The sequence below is a fragment of the Ailuropoda melanoleuca genome, chromosome X (genome assembly GCF_002007445.2).
Source record: "Ailuropoda melanoleuca isolate Jingjing chromosome X, ASM200744v2, whole genome shotgun sequence".
NCBI lineage: Eukaryota > Metazoa > Chordata > Mammalia > Carnivora > Ursidae > Ailuropoda > Ailuropoda melanoleuca.
The window spans coordinates 77,179,559-77,206,757 of NC_048238.1; the positions used below are offsets into that span (position 1 = coordinate 77,179,559).

The 27,199-nt window shown below is 43.7% G+C and overlaps 1 protein-coding gene across 24 annotated transcripts in view; it reads left to right on the forward strand.

Annotated features, from left to right (window-relative positions):
- Positions 1-27,199, forward strand: part of PAK3 (p21 (RAC1) activated kinase 3) — a 246,667-nt gene that overhangs the window by 141,352 nt on the left and 78,116 nt on the right. For 23 of the 24 annotated variants that reach the window (XM_034648882.1, XM_034648870.1, XM_034648871.1 and 20 more), the window contains one exon: positions 13,427-13,628. In XM_034648882.1, the coding sequence (XP_034504773.1) occupies positions 13,454-13,628 (175 nt within the window). In that variant the 5' untranslated portion in view covers positions 13,427-13,453. Of the gene's footprint in view, positions 1-11,692; positions 12,635-13,426; positions 13,629-27,199 lie in introns of those variants that run through there. The other variant, XM_034648883.1, reaches the window with a different exon arrangement.

The following is a 27,199-nucleotide window of genomic DNA, read 5'->3' on the forward strand; positions in this document are numbered from 1 at the left end:
CCTTTGGGGGCTACATTGAGCAAATAAGAGCTGATTGAACTGAGCATGATCCTTCTTGTGGAAAAAGAAAATGGAACGCTAGCTACGGTTTATCTGCTAGCCCCACCATATTGTATTTTTCTTTGTATCCTGTGCGATGTCTGACACACCGCAGGAGTGCAACAAATGTGACCTCCTAAGAGGTCACTTTGCAACAGGGCTGAGTGATGTATGGCCGCCGTTGTACTCGTCACCACCGAAAGGAAAATCTTTCTCCAGGCATGCTGTGTGGGTTTTGTTCACGCTGCTCAAGTAACACCAGACGTCCAGAGTGGGAGATTCCTTAAAACATTCTGAAACATGTCCACAGACCTTTGATGCCACTTGGCCATTTCTCTTGACATGAAAGTGACATGATGCCAACTTTAGTAAACTCTAGGGAAAGGATGGGAGGACGCGAAGTGGAGCGTTTTTGACTTCTGAGTAGCTTTTTCTTTCTTTCCTTCTTTCTTTCTTTCTTTTTCTTTCTTTTTTTTTTTTTGTGCCTCATAGTCATACTCAAAGCAAAGTACCCTTCTCTTGGTTTCCGTGACATCTTCTAGCAAGTTCCTATACTTCTTTAACTATATTCCTCAGGGGTCTCTGTTTCCTTTTCCTCTTCTAGCCCCTAAATGTTGGTGTTCCCCAGCGGCCTTTCCTTCTCTCTTACTCTGTACTCTTCCCAGGTGGTTGTGTACCTCCTTCAGTGCCGACGGTCTTCTGATCCATATCTACGGCACACGTGTCCAGCTCTCTTGAACCATTTCATGAGCCAAATCACCCTGTTAGCACACGTGCTACGTTTGTATTTACTGTCTCTAATCTTGGTGTCTCTATTGAGAAGGCTAGTTAGCTGGAGAGAGAGTTTTTTCCGCCACCTGTGAATTGATGTTTCCTCCTGCTTTTTATGACTTGCTATGTGGTTTCTGCCTCTCAAAGTCAAGATGCTTCGATATTTGTTGTGCTTCCCACCAGATAGTCCTAGTCTAATTTTTGCCGAGATAGACGTGTCCCTGTGTGAGTTCTCTTTTCTTTCTATACTGAATTTTACAAAAGTTGCCCATTAGAGGTTTATTAGTAGAGTCTATATAAAAGTTGAAAGGCATTTTTTCTAAAAGTCATAAATGCTGTCATATTGGCCAAAATCATTAGAACAATTTGTCCTTATTATTCTTATGGGAAAATCGTTATTACTGGTGCTTTAATGGCTGCTAACACAAAGGGCTTCCACCGTAATCAAGTTTGTTATCCGCATACCAGCTTCATTAGTTTTTCCTCCCACCATTCTATGCTAGTCATTTACTCTGATTTGAAAAGACCCCCAAAAGCAAACAGATAAGACCCAAATAAAACAGAAGCTAAGACAGTTCTATTTGGAATCCCCAAAAGAAACTAAAGGTTAAACCAGGGACCTAATACATAGCACGGTCACTATAGTTAATCAGACTGTATTGTGTACTTGAAATTTGCTGAGAGCGTAGATCTTGCGTGTTCTCACCACACCAGAAAAAAGGATAGGTATGTAAGGTGATGGCTGTATCAGTGAACTTGAATTGTGGTAACCGCTTCACAGCGTATACATATATCAGACCATCACACTGTATACCTTAAACGTATACATTTTTTATTTGTTAATTATACCTCAGTAAAGCTGGAAGAATCCCAAAGACTGAAAAAAATAAGAATTTGGTCTCTCACATTCTTCTGGGCCTCTTGGGGTAGAACCGTATTTCCATTCACAATCCTGAGACCAGTTAATCCCACCAGGCCTAACAGCCCTGCTATCTTCGGCCAATGTCCAAAACAGAGACCCCTCTTGAAACCTCCCTCCTCCTGCCTTTCTAGTCTCTTGGTTCCTGCGCTTGCTTTCTCCCCTGGCTCACCTGATTGGTATGGTCTCTTCTAAATTGTTGCCACGTTGCTACCTGGAACATTCCACCCTTTGGCGGAAAAATTCCCCGAGTCTTCAGCCTTGGACATCTGCCACCTTGTCACCCAAGTAAAAATTCGTAAGGTCACAGCTAGTCATGCCATCTCACTGCTTGAAGCCTCTTCATCTAGACAGGAAGAGTCCAAACACCAGAAAAAGGGCATACAAGACCCTTCTTCATCTGGTCTCTGTGGAAGTTATTTTTTCCATCCCTCTTCTTTACTGTGGTCTGGCCAAGTTACCTGTAGCTCCTCCAATCAGTACCTTATTTCTAATCTTCTCTGGGCCCTAACACATAATGTTCCTTGTGCCCGAGACATGTCCTTGCCATGGTGTGGTTACTTGTTCTGCCGAATTCAGCTCTAGTGTACTTCCTTTGCGAAGCCGCCTTCATGCTTTGGAGAGTCCCTTACTCTATCCTCAGTAGCAGCCTGTCTCCCTCCTTGTACTGAGCTGTCATGGCCAACACCCATTACACTTTTAGTTTGTTCAAGGGCAGGCTGTACCTTGTTCATGGCTTGCCCTAGAACCTAGTGAACTCCTACTCATCCTTTAATACCCTGCTCGAGTGCTGTATCCTCCAACTTCTCGGGACAGTATTAGTTACCCTTCCTGCACTGTACTCGCAAAGCATCCTCTGCCTACTTGGGCACATTCTAGATAGAGGGTTTGTCAATGCCGAATGAATGAATTTATTTCTGAAGATTCAGTGATTTCCTCAAGATCACAGAATGAACCAGAAGTAGAACTGCAATGAGCTGTTCTTCTTTTGTTGGAGAGAATTCTTTTGGGTATATAAAAGAGCTAGCTAAAAATCCACCCCTGAAATTAAAACTCCACAGCAGAGCGCAACTTTGTTCTGAAATGAACTATGAAAGGAAGGATTTTCTTTCTCCAAGGATTATCTCCCTAATGCATTCCCCCAAAGAGGTCTGTTCTGCTCATATATGGTTACAGTTGTAGAAGATGCTTTGTATCAGACCATACCTACCTCTTCTTCTATAGTTCATTAGGAGCCAGTGACTTGGCTTTTTTAAAGTCTCATACAGGTTCCTTTTTCCAGAGGTTTGAGATCTGTTCTCTTTCTGACAGACTCATTTAGTTCAGCAGAAACGGGGGCCTAAAGCTAAGAAGGCTACCCTAGCATGCTTGGAGTATTTATTGCTTGGAATATACTATCAGATAATGGCCCGCACCAACCTCATGCTTTTCACTTTTCACATCCTGGTGAACTCCTACTCATCCTTCAATACCCTGCTCAGGTGCAGTATCCTCTGACCCCTCTGGGGACATAGTATGCTCCCTGCTGTGTCCCTCCAAAGCTTCCTATGCCGAGGGTCTCATTGCATTGTATTTCTTACTGTGTATGTCTGTCGTTCTCACTACACTGTGAGCTCTTTGAAGACAGGGACTGCTCTTTCTCTCTCTCTCTATGCCCTCTGTGCCTGACCCAACGCCTGTGGCCTATGGGTGTTGGTGGCATGGGGGTGAAAGGCAAGGCAATGATGTTCTTTGGAACAATATCCAGTACTTCCCTTATGTACAGACATATGATTATTGGCCCTTATTTCTCATCTAGTAAGATAGCAGTCAGAAAGTCTTGCCCTCTTGTAAACTGTTGCGGTCCCTCCTCTTTTTTTAGCACCTTTCATTTTGCAATATACACGCCCTGACTTGTTTTGTAGTTGTATTTTTATCTGCATATTTAATAAACATTTTATACATATAATGTGTTGCCAGAGATGAAACCCATTGCTCAAGCCTATAATCTCACTTCCAGTGCCTAGCATGGCACCTGGCACATAAGCTTAGGTCAGTATTTGTTGTTTGAGTATGTGGATGCAGGCACCGATGGGTTACTCAAGAGGCATATTCTTAGAGTTACTGTCGGACCCCTCGGAGGGTAGTAGGTTTCTGTTTCAGTCTCAGGATTCCTTGAAGCAAGAGTCAACCAGAAATCAACAAGAAGAACCCATGTAGTTGGTTTCTTTTTCTAGAAAAAGCAATATTGGGCTGGTGGAAGAGCTTTTTCTGTCCTCTCTTTATACAGCCGTATAACTTGTAGCCCCTCATTCTTAAGCAGGGCAGAAGAATATAGGGCATGCTGAGGCAACCCTCGAAAGGCCAAAAGCAGCGGGTGGTTGGCTCACGTGACCGTGGGTGCAGGCAGGGTGTTAGGCTCAGTCTTAAGGCAGAAAGAGCACTCTGAGTTGGGCCTTGCCTGATGCAGAGTTATAATACAGAGTTATATAATTTATTATGAACACTGGCTTTCCTGTCCTTGTTCCTACCCAAGTTTTTGTCCGGATGTGTGCTGGGCCACAGTTTAGGCTCCACAGGAGAAATTTAGAACCTACTGACAGATCCCCCTCAGGCCTGCTGACTCCAGCTCCTGGCACCAAGCCCTGCTTCTGATTTATCTGCAGTTCTCCTGCCGGGATACCATATCTTCCCTTGAGGTGAGGGCCAGGCCCTGTGATCTCAATCCTGAGGCTTCCCAGGGCCACAGAAAGTCTTACACACAGGGCAGTCTTCCCGTCCTGTGTGTGAGAGCACTGGGGAAGCAAAGCTGACCTTGTGCTGGAGGGCGGATGCACTCTCACATGAACCACTGGTGAGCCACGTCTTCTGTAAGTGGGCAGTGGCAGCTGCCCCCAGGCAGTGGAGTAATGCCTAGCCTGGGGAACGGACCGCTTGATGGATCCAACAACTTGCAAATGAAGGACTTGTATAAGTTGGGAAAACCAGCATGCTCCGTTTTGAGGTCATCCTTCAGATCAGGCTTTTGGATTCTCGAGGGATTTCTCTGAGTGGGGTATGATCTTTTCATAGACTCTCGGCCAGTTTGGTGAAGACCAAAACGTTGCCTTTGGTCAGGGGAGGAGACGGGGGATTCCAACCACCAAGGCTCTGGCCAACTGAATCTTAATCTCCTATCATCTGTGAAGTGGAATGGATGGAAAGTAGGTCTTGTCACATCCAATTCTTCCTTTAGTATTGGAGGGAAGCCTTTTTATTTTTTAAATAGATCGTATTTCCTCTCTTTTTTTTTTAAGATTTTATTTATTTATTTGACACAGAGAGAGCCAGCCAGCGAGAGAGGGAACACAAGCAGGGGGAGTGGGAGAGGAAGAAGCAGGCTCCCAGCAGAGCAGGGAGCCTGATGCGGGGCTCGGTCCCAGGACCCTGGGATCATGCCCTGAGCCGAAGGCAGACGCTTAACGACTGAGCCACCCAGGCGCCCCATCCTCTTCTTTAACCATAGCCCCCAGATAAGATGCTAAGATACACGTGCAGCTCTCTTCAAATATGGACACAGAAACTTAGGTCAAGTGCAGAAGCTGGAAAAAGAGTGGCTGCATTTTATGCCAGCTCATCTTCTTTGACCTCCAGATCTGACAAGATGCCATTCATTCGTTTGTTCATTCGAGTGAAATACGAGCTTAGCAAATCGATCTGAATTCCTGCTTTAGAAATGATACGAAGGTTTCAGTTGACCCTATGTATCTCCCCTCTTCCAACCTGCAGTGGCCACCTTCTTGCAGGAAACCGATTTGGGGACAGAGTAACTGAGAACAGAGCAAGGACCTAGGACGATGAGCCATGGCACACGGGTTGGAAAACAACATCCAGGCGTCTGTTTGGTGTACAGAAAGCCTTAGCAAATTCAGGAATTGAATCTTTAGGCCTGAATTTGAGGAAATTTGTGGCTTTTTCACTGGAGTGGGTCAGGGAAGGGTGTAATTGTCACCCATGCATAGTAACAGAGAGCGGCTAAAACCCCAGAGACTCAAGCCGTTGGCTTACCATATCCTGCTCCCTGGGGCTGTCTGTCTGCATCTAATTTTTCCTATCTGAACGCCTCCAAGGATACTATGTTCTGTTTTGAGAATTAGGAAATGTTTTATTGCTAGGCTTTGCCTTCCTTTTCCTTTTCCCACACGTTTCTTTGAGGCATCTTTGAAGGTATTCTCCTTGGGTTGTTTTTTTTTTTTATGCTAAAGAAATCATCTACCTCAGTTCTTTACGCACCTTATTTTCTCTTCTCAGAAGCATCAGTGTTGGAAATGTAAAAGCTGAAACCTGTAGTAATGCATCAGTTTGCAAATATAAATACACATCACATGATCGTTAGCATTTTCTTGGCATCAGCTCATGGCAGCATACACAATGAATATTAAAGTGTGGCGCTGCATACATTTCGAAGCTTAAGAAGTTACTCGAATAAGGACTATTGGTTCCACATATTATATGCAGTATGTGAGGTCTGGATGCTGGGGTCTACCTATTGATTTCCTTATTTGCAGCCTATCTCTGAAATTTGCCACTATAATAGGCCACCTTATTGGATTTAATTAATGTCAAGTTCCTGCCACCAACAATGGAAGTCACTCATTACAAACGTTAGCAGAGAACAGGACTACAGCAGAGCTGACCTCATTTGCTTGTGTGTATGAGAGCGAACACGAATGTCCTCTGTGTGACCGTGCCTGTATGTATGTCAGTGGCGAGCCATCTTGTGCAGGATCTGAGGCTGAAACCAGGCGGCTGTAAAAAGAGCTAGTGCCTGCCTTGCTTGTCTGGCCGCTTCTGCAAGTCCGCCTAACAGGTAGCGCAGCTCCTCCTGATCGAATGATCTTAGAAATGGCTTCCCTCCATTACACGCTGTAATGGTATCTCCCAGGCGAGGCTCTCTGAAACAGCACACCCCTGTCTCTGATAGCAGAGTTCCCTTGGTGAGCGCCCCAGAACAGACAAGCTCCGAAACAAGGCCGTCTAAGAATTGGTTCGACTGGCCAACGCAACCTGTTGGAGTTCTGTCAGTTAATCCCCTAGCCTTGGGTCTTTGGATGAGAACAGCAGGTGAAATCAGTAAGTACTGGCCCCCAGTGGGTTGAAGTGAGAAAGCTAGAGCTGTTGTATGACTATGTGGGGAGGATAGAAGTACATGCGTGGGGGGCTGGTTTACCTGGGTGCACACTGCATGGCTCTCCTGGAAGGGAAACTGAGGAGCGTTAGAGATTCTCTTCTCCCCTCTTGCACTTTGTGACCTTGAGTAAGTCAACCTCAGTGCTCTGTAAATTCCTCGTGGCGAGGATGGGGCTGGTACCCCCTTCTTCGCATGGTGGCATTCAGCTCAAATAAGAGTGGAAGCTCTTGGGACATTACAGATTTGCAGAGTGAAAAATAAAAAATGAGGTGTTGATCACCAACTGGTAGCTGACTTCCACGCCATGCCCAGTGGCTTGGCCGTTAGACAACTGCCGGTTTTTCCAAACATGGCTTCCTGGCTCAGACCTGCTTTGAGTAGGCATACAGGCTTTTGCAACCTGATGAAAAACATATTCAGCACTGCGATAAATGCACAGAATGTATAGAGTTCTGTTTACTACTTCACGTGTGTATTTCCTGCTGGCTGGGAACAAGGCATCGTCCGAGGCAGTGTGAAAGGATACTGTGGGAAATGGCATGTATAAGCACTATGTGCAGTTCGAGACGAGATGATGGATATACCAAGTTGGGCCCATCTGGCTGCCTGTAGTTAGTGGTTGGGCTGTCCCTCGTCCACCTAGCTTGGGAATGCAAGGAGTGTGGGTTTGGAGCCGCTGGGAGACTCAGACCTGGCTCTTTCTCCCTGTCAAACGAGGTTAATGTTCTTTCCCTCCTCTTTGGCATCTTAGCATACTATGGGAATTAATCTCTGAAAAGCTGCTAGAAATCTTCAGAATGCAGGTTGCTGTCGAAACGCAAAGCAATGTCTTCCAAATTATAATACACTGTCTCCTTTGTGAAAGACTTGGTGATTGATCTTGGGTTTGTTTTGGCAATTAAAGATAGTCCCCTACATCATCTTGCATTGTCAGTCGTAAGCTGGTTGGTTCAGTTGCCAATAATGTGTACAGGATGAGTGGGTTTCGTACCAGGGTAGACTAGTCAGCAAAGCATACCTGGGAGGTCAGCAACCCATCTTGAAAATGGGTGCTTTTGTTTACAAGGAAGCCAAGGAAGGAGCCAGCAGGTAGCTCTTGGATCCTTTTTCCCCACGACCAAAGTATAATTCAGTGCCCATCGTTCTCCTGGTAGGTGAAAGCAGCAGCCTCATCCTCAAATACAAGGAATAGCCCAGCATTGATACCATTGTCTCAGGAGACACTTTGACTGACTTTACATCTGTACATAATATCTCCAAGTCTGGAGGCTGTTGTTAAAAGCTCCATTAGTTCTTGATCTGCAGAGCTAGTTCTTGTTAATCAGGTTTCCCACATTCTAGAAACTTGAAATACTCTCCTATGTTGTTACATGTTTTTAACATAGAATTCTGTGACTTGTTTACTCTATTTTTGAGATCCTAAAATCCATCTCCTTTCATAGTGCTCTCGTCAGTTTGGCTGTCATCTGATCAGCTCGAGGTATCTTGCAACCCTATTCTTCATGTAGTATGTCAGAAACATTAGGAAGTACCTGCCCCCTGGAAGTTTCCCCTAGGCTACATCTCGTTTCTATGTTAGGTCCTCTAGTTCGATAGGAAGAGGGTGTTAAGCAATATTGGCGAGCTCACCGATCTGTAGTATTAGCCTCGCGTGGCTGGTGGTTTGGGAGCTCTACCTCTGGCTTTTTTAGATTGTGGCTGTGCATCTGCTGGCCTGGGCTTTTGTTTTTGAAAGGAAGCCCGTATTAGTTTGTTTCTCATTGGGGAAATATGCAAATAAACAGTTACTTCGATTTTGAAAGCAGACAGAATGATACAGACATGTGGGTTGTCTCTGATGGCGCCAGATCTGATGAAAGCATTTTTTTCAGTTGCTTGTGACTTAATAGGAGGCGTTGAAAATCATAGGGTCAGTGTTTCTGGATTTCCACCCTTCATACACCTGGCCGGAGCGCCTGTGGCAAAGGCGCACGATGGGCATTTTTGATTGTATCCAGTTCAACCCTGATGCTGTAGTATGAATTTTGGCCACACTAGCTCGAGTACGATTGATCATCTGTCTTTCCTCTTGACTCCTGCAGCATGCAAGTTGGTGGCTTTCTCTTTTAATCTCCTGAGCATTCACTGAGTGTCTGGTGTGACACTGTGTTGATTAAAAGAATGCATTTTTGAGGAATGAGAGATTAATGACAGTTGTTTGTAATGCCTAATTATTTCATCTAAAGTTGCCGTACAGCTTGATTAAAGTTTTCTTGTAAAATGCTTTGCACCAAATCTTTGTGTTAAAACATAAGTCGGGGCGCCTGGGTTGCTTAGTCAGTTAAGTGTTTGCCTTCGGTTCTGGTTATGATCCCGGGGTCCTGGGATCAAGCCCCACATCAGGCTCCCTGCTCAGTGGGGAGTCTGCTTCTCCCTCTCCCTCTGACCTTCCCCATGCTCCTGCTTGCTCTGTCTCTCTCTCCACGTCTCTCTCTCAAATAAATAAAATCTTAAAAAAAAATAAAATAGAACGCAAGTCAGTGAAAGGCTATGTGGTGTGTGTGCCTGTGTGTGTGTGTATGCGTGCGTGCACATGCATGCTTGTGTGCACATGCCTGCCCTCACACTTGGGGGTGGGGTAGGAGTGGACTGTGGAGTAGAGAGAGAAAAAAAGCTAAGGAGGAAGGGGAAGAGAAAGTAATCATTCCTAGTACTCTGAAAAAGGGGTGTCCAGGCTCCTTGGCTATCCTGAAACAAGAGGCTCATTTCTTATTGCCAGTGACTTTCAATTATAATTACAGAGCATCGGTAAGCCACATTAAGTCCCAAGGGCTGGATCAAACGTATATACCATCTACAGGAGCCACTTGAATTCTCTCTGAAAAACCTAGTAGCCAAGTAGTAAATCAAATTGTGAGCAGCTATAAACTGTTGCTGGTTGTCCATTAAAGTTAGCTATTTCCCCACGATGAAGTGAATGGGCTGGGGCTAGATCCAGTGTGCCACTCACTCGCCAGTTTCTGTTCTGTTGCAGAAGTGAACCACAACAGTTAAACTTTAAAGATAAACAGTTTTTTGATTGGGTTCCTAGAGAATAATGGCGCTTTTGTACAATTCTTGAAATAGAGCCTGCAGCCGCCCCGAACAAAATAGTCTCTTTCAAGATCTTGGAAATAATGACATCATAGGCAGGTTGAACCAGCAATCCATTAATAGTATCCTTTGTAGAAAGCTATCTCAGGGGAGGGACCTGGTTTAGTAAATTGGCATTGTTTACAAACATAACATAATAGAATCCCCCGTTCTTCTACGTTTCTGGAATAATCGGAGACACTTCCTACTTGGGAAACAAACATATTAAGAGCCGAGCTTCCTTACCAGCCCATACACTTTTTCCATCAGTCTTCTGAAAGCATGCTTTGAAGCACTTGCTTTGAAGGTGAGTTAAAGATAACAAGAGCCTCCTGCACTATTCTTTTGTCACCAAATCAGAATTCTCTGGAATAATTAGGAGATGAAGATTGGTTGTGCCTGGTAAAGGATAATAAAGAACTGGAGTAATATCAGGACAACTCAAGCAAAATCAAATCTGAAATGTCTAGGTAAAAACGAATGATGATTTGCTTCATGCTTCACATTTTTAGTGTGGAACTAGACGAGGATTCCTCGGTTTCTTTTCCATCTCTGTGAAAGGTGTATTCCAGTTCCTCTTACAATCCCCGGATGAGTTGAATAGAGTTAAAACAATTCCAGTTTGCTGGGCAGTAGAAAGGTGTGCCGTATAAGCTGGGTCTTTCACAAATGCCTGTGTTATGGATCACGGCAAGCATGTGGTGCTGAAATTTGGGTCAGGGATTTTGAGTGCAACATAGGGGAGTATAGTTGGGGTTTTCTGTCCCAAGTACCCCTTTTTTCCCAGCCAAAACATACCTGGTCAAATAAGGTCAGAATAATCAGGCAGCTGGAAAAGAAGCAAGACATCTACCTGTTGTGTCTCTACCCAGAGAGAGAGTAATTAGGAACAAAAAACACCACTCCGTTAGCCACACCTAATTATCAAGAACAAAGGAGCCTAGTATTTTGAATTACGTAGGTGTACTAGAACCCTGACTGGCCCAGACTCTTGCTTGCCTTATTACGTAAGGTCAGCTTCGTATATCATATTAAAGAGGCCATGCCTGTTTCTCTGACTTTCGTCATCTTAAGTTATGTAATATGTCATCAGAAAATATGTTTCATCCAGCTCTCTCTGTGAGATATATTTTTCAGAAACCTATCTTCTAGGTGTTTCTATTTAAATCCTCAAGTGTTTGTTTGTTTGTTTGTTTTTGCAATGGCTTTCAAATTTCATTATTTTTACCAAGCTATGTTTTGTGTATGTAAGCTTTATGTAATAATCACCCCATAGTCAGGCATTATTTTTAAACCACCCAAAGTAAAACAAATGAAAAAAACACAAAAAATCAGTGCTTTCTCCTGGTGGCAAAATCTTCTCAGTGACTAAATGAAAACCATGAACTCTTTCACTACAGAATAATGCTGCTGGTGAAGTCAGTGTTAAACTCACTTTTCTTTTGGAGAAACAGTCAATTTAGAAGGACCAAATTTAAAATGTAAAACAGAGGGGCGCCTGGGTGGCTCAGTCGTTAAGCGTCTGCCTTCAGCTCAGGTCATGATCCCAGGGTCCTGGGATCAAGCCCAGCATAGGGCTCCCAGCTCAGCGGGAAGCCTGCTTCTCCCTCTCCCACTCCCCCTGCTTGTGCTCCCTCTCTCGCTGTGTCTTTCTCTGTCCAATAAGTAAATAAAATCTTTTAAAAATAAACAAATAAAAATAAAAAAATAAAATGTAAAAGGGAATGCAGACCCATTAGCAGTAGTTTCATATATTAGTCAAAATATTTACTAGTACCAGTGGTATCTGTGAGTATAACGCTATCGTTTTTTCACTTTATCTGGCGCTATGGTTTCACCTATATACGAAAATGTAAGGTTAATCAAGTTGTCGTTGGTAACCAAACTTTTATTACTGAGTGTTTCCCCTAGCATGATTACTGAAAAAAAACTACAGAATGGGTCTTCAATTCGTTAAGATAATGCAAGACATGACACTTCGGCAAAGGAAAGGAAAAGAGATCTCTTGCCCAGATTAAGATCAAGCCAGTCATCATTAGTTGGCAGTCATCTGTGCAGATGGAGAAGCTATTAATTGGTACTCTTGAATACTTAAATTGGAGAAAATTTAGGACGTAGTAAAATTTTAAAAGTCTTCCGCATCCCATGACATAAGAGTTCATTACTGTGAATAAAAAATACACTGTAACCCCTAAAGGGATAAAAATAATTATGACAGATTATTTCCCATTACGGCAGGTAATGAGGAGACCCTGGTTGTTGCTGTACTTAAGTCTGTTTATAGTAAATGTTGTTGGAATAAAGTGATCTGCGAAGTTGTTTTTGGAGAGCTCTTGTGCTCCTAAATCAGCGCCAGTTAATACTTGATGAATTTACAGAGATTCTGTTGCACCGGGATTTGATTTGCCTTGTGTTCAAACTGGAGATTCACTTGGAAGATACTCTTAAGACGTGACTTGAGATGGCAAGCCTCCATTGGGGTCCTAGCGGAGGGACTTGAATTAGAATAGGAAAACAGTTGAAAGCAGGAACATTTCCTTGGGGAGTCCATGCTTTTCCAGGTCACTTTACCTTCCAGTGGGATGAAACCTGAACGTATTCAGCCCTAAGCACAAGATACTAACGAGTAATGAAATTAACAGCAGGTAAGTCGCTAAAACCCTCACTGGTTCTTTCAATCCTGTTACCCAGGCCAGCTCCCTTGTTCCCCGTTTCAGGACATAAAACATGACAAGGAGGTACGTTATGATGTCTCCTCTGGAACTGGTGCTGTCCTTGGAGCTAGCTCCTCTTTGCTCGTGTTGACATCTGGCTCAGCTTTCACTTTTACCCGCTACCTGAAGATGGGGCCTTGTTTCCCTGTCGCTACACCCGAAGTCTGCTGACACTGCCAGGCTTACTAGACTGTGCCCCAGTTCTTTCTCATAAAACCGTAGAGTATGTTTTTTACGTCAGGTACGCACAGGTAAGAATCCAATGCCAGCGGCATCCCAGTGTCGAAGCAGCTAACAAATCCTTGTTTGGCGCCATTAAAAACCAACCGCCAAACACGTGTCAACCCCAGACTTTGAGGAGGTTGTGCTTCCCAAGCATCGCCAAAATCAGGGTAGAGTTTTTAAAGAAGGTTGTAAATTGCTCATTAGAAGACTGTGAGCGGACAGAAGAAAATAGAAGGGACTTTATGTGTTTGTGTCTACACATTAAAAAGCCATTAATTATTGCCTTCATTTTCCTCTTTGGGAAATGGCGTCGTTGGTCTTTAGGGAGGCAGCTCCCTCCCTTCTAGAAAAGAAACCTCCTCAAACGGTCATCACAAAACCTGAGACACGTGAGACCAACGCTTTTGTGTCTAAGACGGCAGAACCCCCATTTTACCGGATTGGTTTTTTTTAAGGCTGCTTCTTTCTCAATTCCTGTTTTCTCTTCCTGTTCTGTAGGAGCTGTGCAATCAGTTGTCACTGAAAATGTCTGACAGTCTGGATAACGAAGAGAAACCCCCGGCTCCCCCGCTGAGAATGAACAGTAACAACCGAGATTCTTCGGCACTCAACCACAGCTCCAAACCACTTCCCATGGCCCCTGAAGAGAAGAATAAGAAAGCCAGGCTTCGCTCTATCTTCCCAGGAGGAGGGGATAAAAGTAAAGTATCAGTGGCCGGGCATTGAAAAGGGGCTAGTTTTTTTCTTTCATTGTCACTTTCTTTCTTGGGTAGTCGTTTCTGCAGCACTGCTGTGTGGGGCCTGCCTGACCTTTCCGTCTACACCTTCAGAGGTTGCGTTTTGTCAGAGGATAATGTGCGATTGACTTTAACTGCGGGTTTACAGAAAATACACTTAAGCTGTGTTTGCCTTTCACATAAAATTGAATTCATGGTGTTCAACCAAGGGAAGTCATAGCAACGGCACTCTCTTGAATATATGAATAGTGACTTTCTTTCTGATAACTTAGAGGGGAATTTACAGTAATCCCTTTCTAACTGTAAGCTGTCCTTATTGGAAATTGGAGTATAGGTGGATTTACTTCTGTGTACCTTTCTGACAACAGTGAAAATTCTGAATTGCGTATATGGGAGTCGGTCCGAGTGGTCACGTGATTGTCTCTCTGGCTTTATCATGAGGTGGGAAGACCCTTCTGAGTCCTTTGTTCCCTCTCTCATTTCCCCACCATCGGCCCCATTTGCACTGAGCATCACAACAATATATTAACATGTATCCATGTGTTGTTCATAAAACCATTTGTGATCCTGAGGGGCTAGAGAATCTCTGGTAAACAGGGGTCAGGTTGCATTAATTAGCATGAACTTAAACATGGCTTCTATAAATGTGACTATTGAGGCGGAAGAGAGTGAAATAAGTACCACAGCAAGCTGCCAAAAAGGCAATGAAAGGGAGTGTCTTTAGAAAAGGGACATTCGCCATCCGCTCCTTCAAGGTACAACAAATAACTTTGCAGGTCGCTTACGTGTGTGAATGAGTCCCAAGATTTGTACTGTAAGGAAAGACAAAACTCTTATTAGGACCAGGATTGCCTCTTGGTACGTCTCTGTCACCTAAGAGGCGCTTTATCCCCAGTGACCCAGATGGAAAAGATGGAAGTGTTAGACCCCTACATGTGAAGACAAGCAAAAGAACAACGAAGCGCTTGCGTGGATGGCCACAAAATGTGTTTTCAGACACCGAGTGGGTCCCAGATAAAAAAAAAACCCTGCCTGCCAGGAGCAGAGGATAGTTTGAGAAATTTCTGGTGCGCTATGCCCGGGAGACCAAGTCTTTGGTGAGCGTGGTGCGGAAGAAAGAACCTCGAGGCCCTGGAGCTCCTTTGTTGTATCTGCCGCTAGTGTAGGAAGTGATCGAAGCCGGGGATTATGTGCCTGCGGGAATCTTCGCTGCTGTTGAGACTGCCATGCATTGGAAGCCTTTGAATAATCCCTCTTGCCCTGAAGGGCAAGAGCCATCTGATGCCAACACGAGGTCAGCAAAAACAGAGGCCGGCGTTTCTGTTTTGTGTCAATATCTGGGGTGACCTCATGGTGAAACCATTACTGCTTGATGCAAAACTATGCCCACATCTTTCCAGGGGGGGAAAAAAGCCAAGCCTAGTTTCTGGTGTATTGGCACACAAACAGAAAAGCCTGGATAACTCCTCTCCTTAAGGAATGGCTTAACCAGTGCTTTCTCGTAGAAGTTCAGGACTAAAAAAAAAAGATCTTGAATTCAAAGTCCTGCTGATTCTTCTGGGGCCTTCTGGAGCCTCAGCTGCCATTGCTGGCACGCCTCCGTAATGTTAAGGTTGTCTTTATAATGAGTTGCATGTTTCAGATCCTTGAGTCCTTAGATCAGTGTGTGATCCAGCCATTCAAGAAGACTTAGGCCGAACTAATGCATAACTTTGTTGTCAGAATCTCACAGGTCCTCCTCTGTCCGAAGACCCTAACACATGCGGTTCTGACACTATCACGAATGTTGTTCTTAATGAAAGAAGCATTAGATAGTCTCACAGAGCCTGTCAGTAATGCAGGCTGGCAAAAAGTCTGGCTAGCAATGGTGACATAGCTTTCAGCTGAAGTTCGAACTGAACCTGTTGATGCTGCTACAGGATGACGGTCAGGAAGCTTCCAGTACCCCAGGGGTGAGGATCAGAAGTGATGACGAAGGTAATTAGGAAGCTATGGGACTGGAGACAAATGTAGTTAGAAGCAACAGGTGCAGATTCTTTAGAACATGATGAAAACTTCCCCCAAGAAAGTAATGCAAATTGATACATTTACACGTCAAACGTTAACCTGCTCAAAGCTTGCGTGGTGTAGAAGAACTCTCTAAAGAGGTGCTGTGACGCCTTCAAAATATCACATTGGAGAGAAAGTGTCTTCCGCAGAACTTGAGTTGTCAAGGAGGACTGTTTAATGTCATTGCTGGACAGCTGATAAGCTGCCTTCAGACCAAGTGTGAATGATTTCATTGAACTCTCTATAAAAAGGTGCTAAGAGTCTTTTTACATTGCCACATTAGGAAGAAAGCAGCCTCAGAAGAGCTTAAATCAAGTACTGCCATTTATGTCCTCACGGTAGACACTTGGTGTGCCACTTTCAGACAATGCTTGAACGATTCAAGGTGAACTCTGTACAGAAGTGCTAAAGTATCTTCAGGAAAGACTTGAGGAGAACAGCATCTTCAGAAGAGCCAGTCACGAAGTTTTACCACTTAAAACCACTTGCTTTGATAGGGCGAAAAGCATAAGCAAGTTGTTCCGATTTCAGGATTGGATTCCGATAACTTGGGAGAATATGAAGATCCGTGATTTGAGCTAATAGTTCACCCCTGTTCATCACTTCATTGTCACCCCCATTGTCCCACTGCCATAAAGAGCGCGACATCCTCATCACCTCTGGAAATCATCTTAGGAGCCACGTGGAAACGCTGTAGAACCTGTCATTTTTACGAATTTAAGCCTTGTGAACTCTCATTATTCTCTTTATGTAATGTGCTGCTGTTGTTTTGTTTCACTGTGCAAAAAAACTATCCATGAGGGCTTTCAAAAGTTTGCATGTGACCTCACTTCCCTGCCCCCCCTTATTTTGGAAACCTCCTAAAATCATATTTTCTTCAGCTGAACTCTTTTACCTTAGGGGTTGTTCGGGAACTTGACCCTCATAGGTAAGGAGGGGTCGCTGTTTCCGTGTTTCTGCCTCTTGGTGACTATAGCATGCTCAGTCTTGTATGAATGGGAAGAGCACTGGATTTGGGCTCTGAAGAACCTGGGTTGGAGTTCAGCTCTGCCACTGATTATTATGACTTTGGGCTGGTCACTGAGTTTCAGCACCTGTTAAATGCAGGGAGTGATACCCAAGCTACCTCACAAGATATCTTCCAGTAGCCAAATGCAGTTCTAAGTATTAGCTGTTAAAATTAAAAAGTGCTACATAATGGTCCGGTGGTATTACGTTTGTATCATTCTGGACCTTACAAACAAAACAACCAAACAATCAGATTTTTAGAACTCTTGTTTCTTTCTTTCTTTTTTTTTTTTTGAAGTACTTTTGTCTCTAACCAGAACTTATACATTGATTATAGAAAACTATAAAGAAAACGAAAATTGCCCATAATTTTACTAGCTAAAAATAACCAGCTGGGTTGGTAGTTTTGCCCCTAATCCTCCTCCTTCATTTCATGTAGAACTTGTTTATCAGTATATAAAAAAAATGGAAACTAAAGACAAACAGAAAAGATAAAAGTTGTCCACATTCACAAATGTCAGAAACAATATTAACATTCTAGTGGATTTCTTTCCAGACTTTTTTGCGGTGTTATTATATATGGAGATATATATATTATCTTTATACACGGTTTTTTACATAGTTAAAATCCTAATAATGCAGTTTTATATCTTCATTTTTTACCTAACATATACTTAAAAGTTTTATCACGAATATTTTCCTATATTTTAAACAAGTTTTCATAAATACCATTTTTGGTGTTGTGTAGTATTTCACCATATAGTGACATCATGGTTTATTTGACCAATTATTTTGTTGGATATTTGGGGTCATTTCCAAACTTTTGTTATAAATAGCGTCCCATTGTCTATCTCTTGAGTTAAATGAAAGCAAAGGGGTTTGCTCGTTTAAGAAGTCTCTTTAATCACTGCATTTCATTGACCAAATGGAGCTTCAAAAGACAAGGTAGAAATAAAATAAGAAAGCAGGGGATGTAATTTCCAGACTGAGGATCTGTCTTTGTTGGAGAATGTTCCAGGAGCTGAATCTTGGCGTTAGAGTGAATTAGGAGAGACCTTTTGCCATCATTTGATGATACTTTACTATAGAAAAGTTTTCAGAATGTAGAGCAGGAAAAGACATCCTGAACAAGTGATTTGAATTGATTTGACGGTCCCCAAGAAGGGTGAGACCGATCAGGTTTCTCTGCTGCTAGAGAGCTCGGAGCCCAGTGTGTGGCCCATGCAGAGCGCTCATAATGGGACCCTACGGTATGTATGCACTTTGTGTTGGCTTTCTTCCAAGCGCCATTTTATGTTTCTGTCTTTGTTACTGTTTTTTTTTTTATTGTTTACTTTTCTTACCTACTTTGAATTTATGCTATCATGCTGTATTTTGTGTATTCTTGTAAGGCGCCTTATATCCATTTGGTAACAAGGAGGGGACTAAATACGTGGGTGAATAATATATATATTGATATATATATATTGATCTCCCAGAGAGATTTGGGAGCTAGTGAGCCAGGGGACGAAGTGAAGGCCCCTCTCCCTGGAGGAGTATGAGGGGATAGGTGGATACAAATCAACTCAAGATGAACAAGAGATCATCTGCCATTTACTGACTAGTTCCCAGGTGCCGAACTGTGCCAGGCACTTTACATGTATTGAGTCTTTTAATCCTCACAACTACTCTCTGTTATCCCCTTTTTGCAGATGAGGTCATTTAAGTTCAAAGCATTTAAGTAGACAGCCTAGAATCACATAGCAGCAGACGGAAGCCAGGAGTCTCCCTGGTCTCTCTGCCCCCCAGCCCCATGCGTATTCTGCTTCATCACACTGCCTTGCAACAGGCCAAAGGGAATACGTGGTAAACTGCAGTTTGCTCCTAGCCTCCAGAAGCCAGCGGTGGCTCCCTCTTTCCCTTAAGACGGCGGTACACTTTGAAGTGTATCTGAATTTCCGAAAGGGGGACATTTTTTTCATCACCGCTCAGAGGGAAAGAAAACTTTTTCATGTTGGGTTTTTTTTGTTTTTTAAAGAAATGATGGTGAGAAAATATTCTTGACAATAGAGACGTGCTCACATTTGATTTGGATGTTCTGTGGGCTCGATTCTCATTTGGGGTGTGTACTGGACAGGCTTAAAGTCGAGGCTCTGTGTGAGGGTGTTCGTATATGTGAAAAAGTTCTTCGAGTGCCATATAGTTTGTTATTGTATCATATATATCTAGTTGTGTTGATTCCCAGAGTGTGCTCTCTTCTCTACACACTACACAGGAAGGCTTTGCTCTGCAACGATTATATAATATATATGGTCGCGTTACTCAACTGTTCTGGTCAATGCACGTTACTAACTTTCATCTAATTAATGCACAATAAAAAATACTTAGTGTGATAACTAGACTGAACAGTATGCAATCTTTCTTCGGTGATGCTGAAGACCCTTGGAGATCTTGCAGTAGCCCAAGTTTGTTGTTATTGCACCAGCAATGATTGGGAGTCAGAATTAATTGAGGGTTCCGTTATCAGACAGCCAGATGTCAGAGACTGCTACGTCCTGAATGCTTTTCGCATTCTTCTTGGTTCTCCAAATGTAAACCATACAGCTCAGCGGGGTGCTCTTCGGATATCACTGCCCTGCCCTTTGGGAAGCCTCAAGGACGTGGCATCTTGCTTGTCCTCCAAGGTCAGTGCCGTGCCCCAGGAGAAGAGCCTCCTTTACTCCTTAAAGTGCCCTGTGGTTGAAATGGGAAATGCCCTGTCTGCTAGGGCCTGTGTTTCTACGTTAAGGCCAATAAAGAGGGAAATTGGGCACCAATATGGTGGCCCGCTAAACCGAGCAGACGGTCAAATTCAATACGAGTATGGAATTCCGAATTGGGAGATGTATACATGAAAGGAAAGAAGCAACAGGGAGATCTAAATTGAGAGAGGAAGCAGTGTATGGGGGGGAGGTTAAGGGGTAACAAGCATACTGGGGATGGATGAGAAGAGGGGAAGGCAGAAGAGAGTTGTTTCAAACATGCAAGCCAAGTGTTGCAAGCAGAAGAAAATGGACACGAGCTAAGGGATATGCAGTCGCTTTCCTCCTTAAAGCAAATGAGGACTTTTTTTCCCCTCTCTCAAAGTTGTGCCCTATATAATTATCCACGTGATCAGGAGTGTCTAGTTTAGGACATTGCCTCATACTCATCTTTTTTTTGTTTTCAAACATTTTCCATTGAAATTGTTGCATGTGTGAACCAGGTATAAACAAGAGTGGAACCAGTGTGTGTTGCCTAGCAGGGGATGGGTAAGAGTCCTAATGATTTGCCAGAATGATCGCTGTTGCTGGATGTTTTTGAAGATGATACCCCTGAAGGTGAGGGCTGTCTGTGTGTGAGTGGAGGTCACTAGAAGGGCTCACATGGGACCATCATTTCCTTTCCCCCGTCATCCTCACGGAACACCCAACATATGCATTGGGCTTGGAGCTGCTCTTGCAGAATCAAGTGCCACTTTTGAGTTTTTATCTGCACATTAAAGGCTGCTAATTTATGGAGAATATATATTGTTTTCCATAGTGCCCCTAAGACCAGGCAGGAGGAAACAGGCTTACTATTTCACCAGAGGGAATGAACTAGGCATAAAGAAATTCCAGATATGCTGATTAAATACTATGAATTACCAAGGGTGAAATTTTCTAGGTTCTTCTTTAGGGGGGGGTCTCATGGCTTTAGCATGTTCCGCCTGAAGTGGGACAATGAACCCTCCACCCTGGGCCTTCCCAACTATATACTTAGGGATTTGCTAACATAAAAAAGATTATGAGAGCAGTGAGTGTGTAAAACAGCCCAGTCTAATCCTCTTTCTCAGTAGTTATATTTTCAAAGACATCACTCATAGGATGGGAAGTGCTGGGTAAAAAAAGTGGCCGATTAGTTCTCCAGCAAACAGAGTCACCCCGTTGCTGAGTATATTGCTAATGAGATGTATTTGGGATGGCTGCTGGAGGGATATTACGGTGTTCAAAGTGGCTTCATACCAGTTACCTCCTTCAAATCTCTTACAGCAGAAGCAAGGATTAGCCCCCATTTTATAGAGGAAGGCAAGAGGGTAGGGACTCAGAAGTTAATGACTTCCACAAAGTTGCCCCACTCCGGGTTACAAAGCAAGGCAGACCTGGACTTTGGATCTTCCCCAACTTCTAGGCCAGCAGAGGTTGCACATTCCACTGCTTGTCATAAAATGGGAGCCACCTAACTTGTTTTGCAAATAGGGATTTAGCCCGTGGCATATGCAAAAATGGTATTTTTTACAGAAGCAAGCGACACCCAGGTGAATCTAACCCCCTTTCTCAATCTGCAATGACAACAGTGGCCTTACCTTTGTCTTTACAAGTGACTCCTGAGGGTCTGACTGGTGCTAGCAAAAAGCAGCAGCCACTGTGTGGGGGGAAAAAAAAGGAAATTGTTAATTACTTCTCCCTGATTCCAATGTGACTCTGGGGGCTTTTAAATCTTATTTTTTCTATTACAAAAATAATAACTCATGCTTTTACAGTTAAACTATGAAAGAAACATAGGAAAATAGAACACGACAGTCACCTTTCATACCTTCTGTCAGATTCATTTATAATCCAGTATTTAAAGATTTGGGTCTTTTTCCTCATTTAATAAACACCGATTTCCTTTTCTTCTCCGAATCAGTATATATTTTGCCCAAGATGCCAGGCTAAAGCCAAAAATACATCTGTGACGTAAAACTTCTTTTTAAATCTTTTACCCACCTTGCACTGTCAATTTCTTTAAATACTTAGTGCCAAGAATAAAATCTATTTTTGCGCCTAACTTTCCAGTGTTGTCACCACATCGTACTTTCAAGTATTTCCAATGGGAAAAATAAATTTGAAGACCCCCAAGTGATAGTCTTTCTACACCCCACCCCCAAAATAGAAGAAAACTAGAGAATTATTTTCTCCCCTGGGAGAATGCACATTTCATGAAACGAATAAGAAATTCTCACGGATCCCCTCTCATCCTATGCCCCCAAACAATATCTGTTTACAGAGCAGAAGTGTCAGAGATGAGAACTGTCTTTGCAGAAATCAGTCTTCTTACCCAAGTATTAAGGCTTCAGAAAGTTTCCCTCTGGGGGTTACGGCACAGCGGGCTCTCTGACCCAGGCATCAGAGGATGGAGCAGAATGGCATTTGGGGGGGGGGAGAGGAATTTAAAAAGCAACAGCTCCACTACCTAATTTACTTTCCTGGTAGTTAAGTAGGCGCTAAGGCATTTTAATTCTTAGAGGCCACAAGGGCAACATTCTGTAAATGATCATTGTGAGGCATTGACTCGCAGCCTCTTCATGAATGAGAGAAGTTAATGAACCACAGGAAACACCTATCACCCAGCTAAAGAGTGACTGAGTCACTAAAGATTATCTATTAGGAAAAATAAAAGTTGTGGCTTGTAGGAGGTGGATAGCCCTTTAAAAACACTGCCGTGTCTTCCTAACCTGGGTTTCTCAGAGCAAAGCCGGGAGTATTGAGATGAGAAATAGCATTCTGGTATGAGATCTCTAACTTAGCGGTCCCCCTCTGCCCCTGTCAGAAATAATTTTTACGTCTGCACAAACTGTTTGGCTTCATGAACATGAAACATTTGAATACAGATGACACCTGAGAAGGGAGAAGGGAGGAGGGTTTCTGGTGTCAGGTTGAGGGTTGTGGGGTGAGGGTCCCTCCCGTTAGAGCTCCAACGCCAGTAACTTCAGTACAAGCCTCCTCGCAAAATATTTTATTAGGCCTCTTTTATCTCAAAGGATTTCGTGGAACGTCGCAGGACAGAGACACACAAGCAGCCACTGCATAAAGCTAGGCTGAGTGCTGCCTTGAAGCCCAGATTGAGTTTACTAGCTATCTCAGTTTAAAAATGAGACAGACCAGAATTGGCTGTGAATAGAGGCTGCCTTCCCTGGAGCACTGTTTATAGTTCACTGGTAGACTTCACTCAGAAAAGATTTGTGTCTGCTTTTTATGTGCCTAGCTCTGTGCTGAGTGTCGTGGGGCATAGTACACAGAAGACAAGGTTCCCTGTCCTCTCCCCTAGATTGTAACTTGCAATCTAGTTGCAGAGATCACACACACACACAGTTTATAAGAAATGCCTAGTAGGTGATCTTAGAGGCAAAAGATGCAGTAACACATAACACAGAGGTTCTCCCCATTCCATCCCTGCTCTATATTTTTCTTCTCAGCCTGTGTGAAATAAGCTACCATCTTGAAGTCCGCCCCCACCGTGCCTTGTGTACCTAGCTAGCAGCACATAGCTCCCTGCCTTGTCTTCCAGAAAGTACCTTCTCTATTATATCATCCACCTGCTCAAAAACCTTTTCTAGCACATTCTTTATTACTGTCTCCAATTTTATTTTCCTTCCTGCTTTCCAAGGCTCTACCCTATCTATTTACCTGTGTGTCTTCCCACTTCCTCATCAATATGCTATATACGTTCCTACTTGGCAAGCTTTGCTTCTCCTGTTTTTTTCTACTTAAGATGCCTTACCCTGTCCTGCCTGTCGATTTTTTAAAAGATTTTATTTATTAATTTGAGAGAGAGATATAGTGAGAGAAAGCATGAACAGGGGCGGAGGAGAGGGAGAAGCAGGCTCCCTGCTGAGCAGGGAGCCCGATGTGACGCAGGGCTCCATCCCAGGACCCTGATGTGATGACTCTTGCCTGGCCATTTGAAGACCATCTCGCAAGTCTTACCTCCTCCAGTGAGCCCTCACTGTCCACCACAGCTTTCTGTCCCCTTTTCGTATATTACATCATTTATACTCTGTTCTTTCAACCTAACACCTAATTGTCTTTGGTCTGGTAGTATCGATCACTGTTTCTGATTAGCTAAGTGTGTTTACCCAGTCAGACTGCAAGTCTTGAATATTACTTCAGTTCCTAATGAGCCACTTAGCACAGTCTGTCACTACACTGATCCACAAAGCTGTGTACACTTTCAAAGGAAAGGAAAGTGGAGGGTAGCAAGACAGAATTGTTCCTTTTAGAGCCACGGTTGTGAAATGCTTGCTGCTTTGAACTAGCCAGGCTGTGTGTGTGTGTTTTCCTTTGGAAAAATTATTTCTGCTTTTTACATCATAGTTTGCTTTTAGCTTTCTGTATTAATGTGGCTTTAAATGTCACTTTTTTTCCCTATGCCCCATGCCATAATCTTGCATGCTTTCCGTTGCTTTTTTAAAAAAAATGATTATTATTTTGTGCTTTTAGGCTCCTTGTTGTAGGAAAGCATTTTCCTATGTCCGTTCTCTGCCATTCCCTTTCTTCTCCTGCATGCTCTATTCTCAAGGAGCTAGAAAGTGCTCTACGGCGTAATTCTGGATTTGACCATATGACATCATCCAATGAGAAGGCCCAACAAAACTTCCAGGAATTTTAGAGGAAGGTGACAAGTGGAATTCCTACAACAGGGAAGATTCAGGTGACCATTTTCTAAAACCCTTTCAGAAGGCAAGCATAGCATCATCTAGGGATTCCATGTGGGGGAGAATCGGTCGCTTTGCTCTACCTCGAACCCTGCCCAACTGTGTTGCCAATATATGCTTTTGTCCGCAGAGTGGCACCTGGCAAGAGGTATGCCTGAACGAGTTCAGAGTCATCCATGCTGTTGAGGAAAAAGAGCCCCAGTGCTGCCACCAACATCTTCAACTGTAACAAGTACTTTAAAACATACCCTCCCACTGCACAGCCTTTTTAGGCAACCTGAATCCTAGTTTCCTCACCCATGGACACATAAAGGCACATAGGCATGACCTGTCTCCATATTATTGGGTCTCATTTCACATGATGAAGGTCATTCATCCATTCATTCGTTTGTGTGCTTATTCATCAAATATTTATTGAATCGGGTAATGTGTTAGGTAGATGTTGGGATACAGAGGTAGCTAAATCCCAGTTCCTGCCTTTAAGGAATTGATGGCAGCTATTCAAGACTGAGGGGGAAGTTAGGGAAACCTTCCTGGAGGAAGTGACCACTGAACTGAGGTGAGTCTTAAAGAAGGAAGAGAGCTAGCCATGTCAGGGATGGGTGGCATTCCAGATAGAAGGAGCAGCATTATGAAGGTGATTAGGCATGACACATTATTAGTTGGGGTTCTATGAATACAACTACAAGTAGTTCCAAATAGCTAATGCATAGAGTGAGAGTGGGCAAGGGGTGGGAGGAGGAGCTGTGGAAGTAATTGAGGAAAGGATCCTGAAGGGCTTATATATGCCATGCTAAGGGCTTTGAATTTGATTTTGAAGGCACTGGGGAAGCACTGACAGAGAGGAGCGCTATCAGATTTGTGTTTTAAAATATCACTCCAGCCATAGAAGAAGAGTGGATTGTGTGTGTGGAGGGGTGGGGGAATGGAAAGAGATCAAGCTGTTGGAGTTATGCAGGTGAGAAATGACAGTGGCCTGGCCTAAGGGCCAGTATCAGGAAGAACAGAAGAGGACAATGCAGAGGGAATATTATGAGGAAGCATTAACAGAGCTAGGCAACTAAGAGGATGATGAAAAGAGAAGGGTGAGGTAGGGGACACAGGAGGAGTTGTCATTACTCGTTTTACGTGGGAGAAGGCAGCAGAAAATTCGTTTACTTTTCAAAATATTGAAATGGAGGTGTTCAGAACGCAACTCCATGGGGTCAGGGAAGAGCGGAGAGGTCAGGGCTGGACATCCATATAGGGAACCAGCTACACTACGTAGCTGGGAAGTGAAACCATCCAAGTAGGTGAGGTGGCTGAAGGGAAAGGCGTGTTGGTAAGGAGAGATGAGGACCTAGGACAGCTCCTGGGAAGTACTGCTTAGCGAGTCAAGAGAAGACCCAGAAATTCAGGAACAAGATCTTGAAAAGGACTGTGTGAAAGAAGGTGGGAAGGATTTCATTTCGTGAAGTTCAGTGTCAGCAATGTCAGTTTTGATTGAAAGGTCAACAGTTGTAAGGACTGAAAAGTGGGCATTTTCAAGTAGGAGATTCATCCGAGACCTCAGGGACTCATTGCACTGGTTTGAGGAGTGAGGGTTGAGGAAGTCTGGGTTGCCTTTTCAAGAAGTTTAAGCTCCAGAAGGAAAGGCGGAGCTATAGTAGCGAAAGAAAGATATGAGGCGGCAGAGGGTTTTCATTTTTAAGGACGGAAGAGATCTCAGCAGGTCTCGAAAGCCAGAGAGGAAGTGTCAGTAGGGAGGGAGAGATTGAAACTACATGAAGAAATAGGCAGTAATTGGTGGTGTGAGAGCCCTGGAGAAGTGAGAGGGACTGGTATGTAGAGCACCAGTAGAGAGAGAAACCTCAGGCAGAGGGGGGACACTGTTTCCGGTGAGACAAGAGATGTTACTGATGGAGAAAAATGCAATCGGAGTGGGACAGGAAGTCAAGTCAAAGGAGTTCCAGGGGCGCCTGGGTGGCACAGCGGTTAAGCGTCTGCCTTCGGCTCAGGGCGTGATCCCGGAGTTGTGGGATCGAGCCCCACATCAGGCTCCTCTGCTATGAGCCTGCTTCTTCCTCTCCCACTCCCCCTGCTTGTGTTCCCTCTCTCGCTGGCTGTCTCTATCTCCTGTCGAATAAATTAATAAAATCTTTAAAAAAAAAAAAAAAAAAAGGAGTTCCAAACTGATGGCTTCCATTTTTCTCAGTGAAGAGAAGGAGTTTCATATGCAGAAAGTCAAGGAAGAGAGGGTGAAGCAGAAGTTTGAGCAAAGTGGGGAAAATTCCGGAATATTCAGTAAGAGAAGTAGGAAAGGAAGTTGGCAATGGTCAAGAAGAATATTGTCAAACACCACTGATCACCCAACTAGGGTCTCTGACTTTTATACTCTGAACCAATCTGCATAGCTATGTGATTTTTCTCCCCCTCCAGTAGCTCATCAAACTCAGTCTAGAAGTGGAAGTTTCGTGGTTGGATTCTCTCAGAGTAGATTTTTGTAGGAGAATTGTAAGAGTAGGTCAGAAAGTGACATTGCTTCCAGAGCAATGGCTTAAGAGCAATTTAAATGATGGAACAAAGAGTCCAGGCCAGGAGGAAGCTGGGAACTTAGCTAAGAATGGTGGGATCCAGGGACTAGAGGTTTTTTTGAAATCAAAGAACAAGTAAAATAGGATTAAGGGCTGGAGAAAGAGCCAGCGGGGTGGGAGGCTGGGATAATGGGGTTTAATATTTCAATGAAAGGGTCATTCTAGATAATGAAAAGACCTGGGGTACCTGTGGTCCTCCACTCTGCACGTCATCTGTGGAGCTTAGAAAATCTTTTGTCCAAGTCTCCCCCCACCCCAGAAATCCTGCTGTAGTAGGTTCTGGGTGGACCCTAGACATGGGTCTTTTATAGAACTCTGCAGATTATTCTGATGAGCCACCCTGGTTGATGACCACTGAGTTAGTGGTGGCCATGGGAGCAGATTGAACTAGAAGGGAACTGAAATTCATTAGCATTGAGGGAGGTCAAGGAGTTAAAAGGAAAGAGTGTGA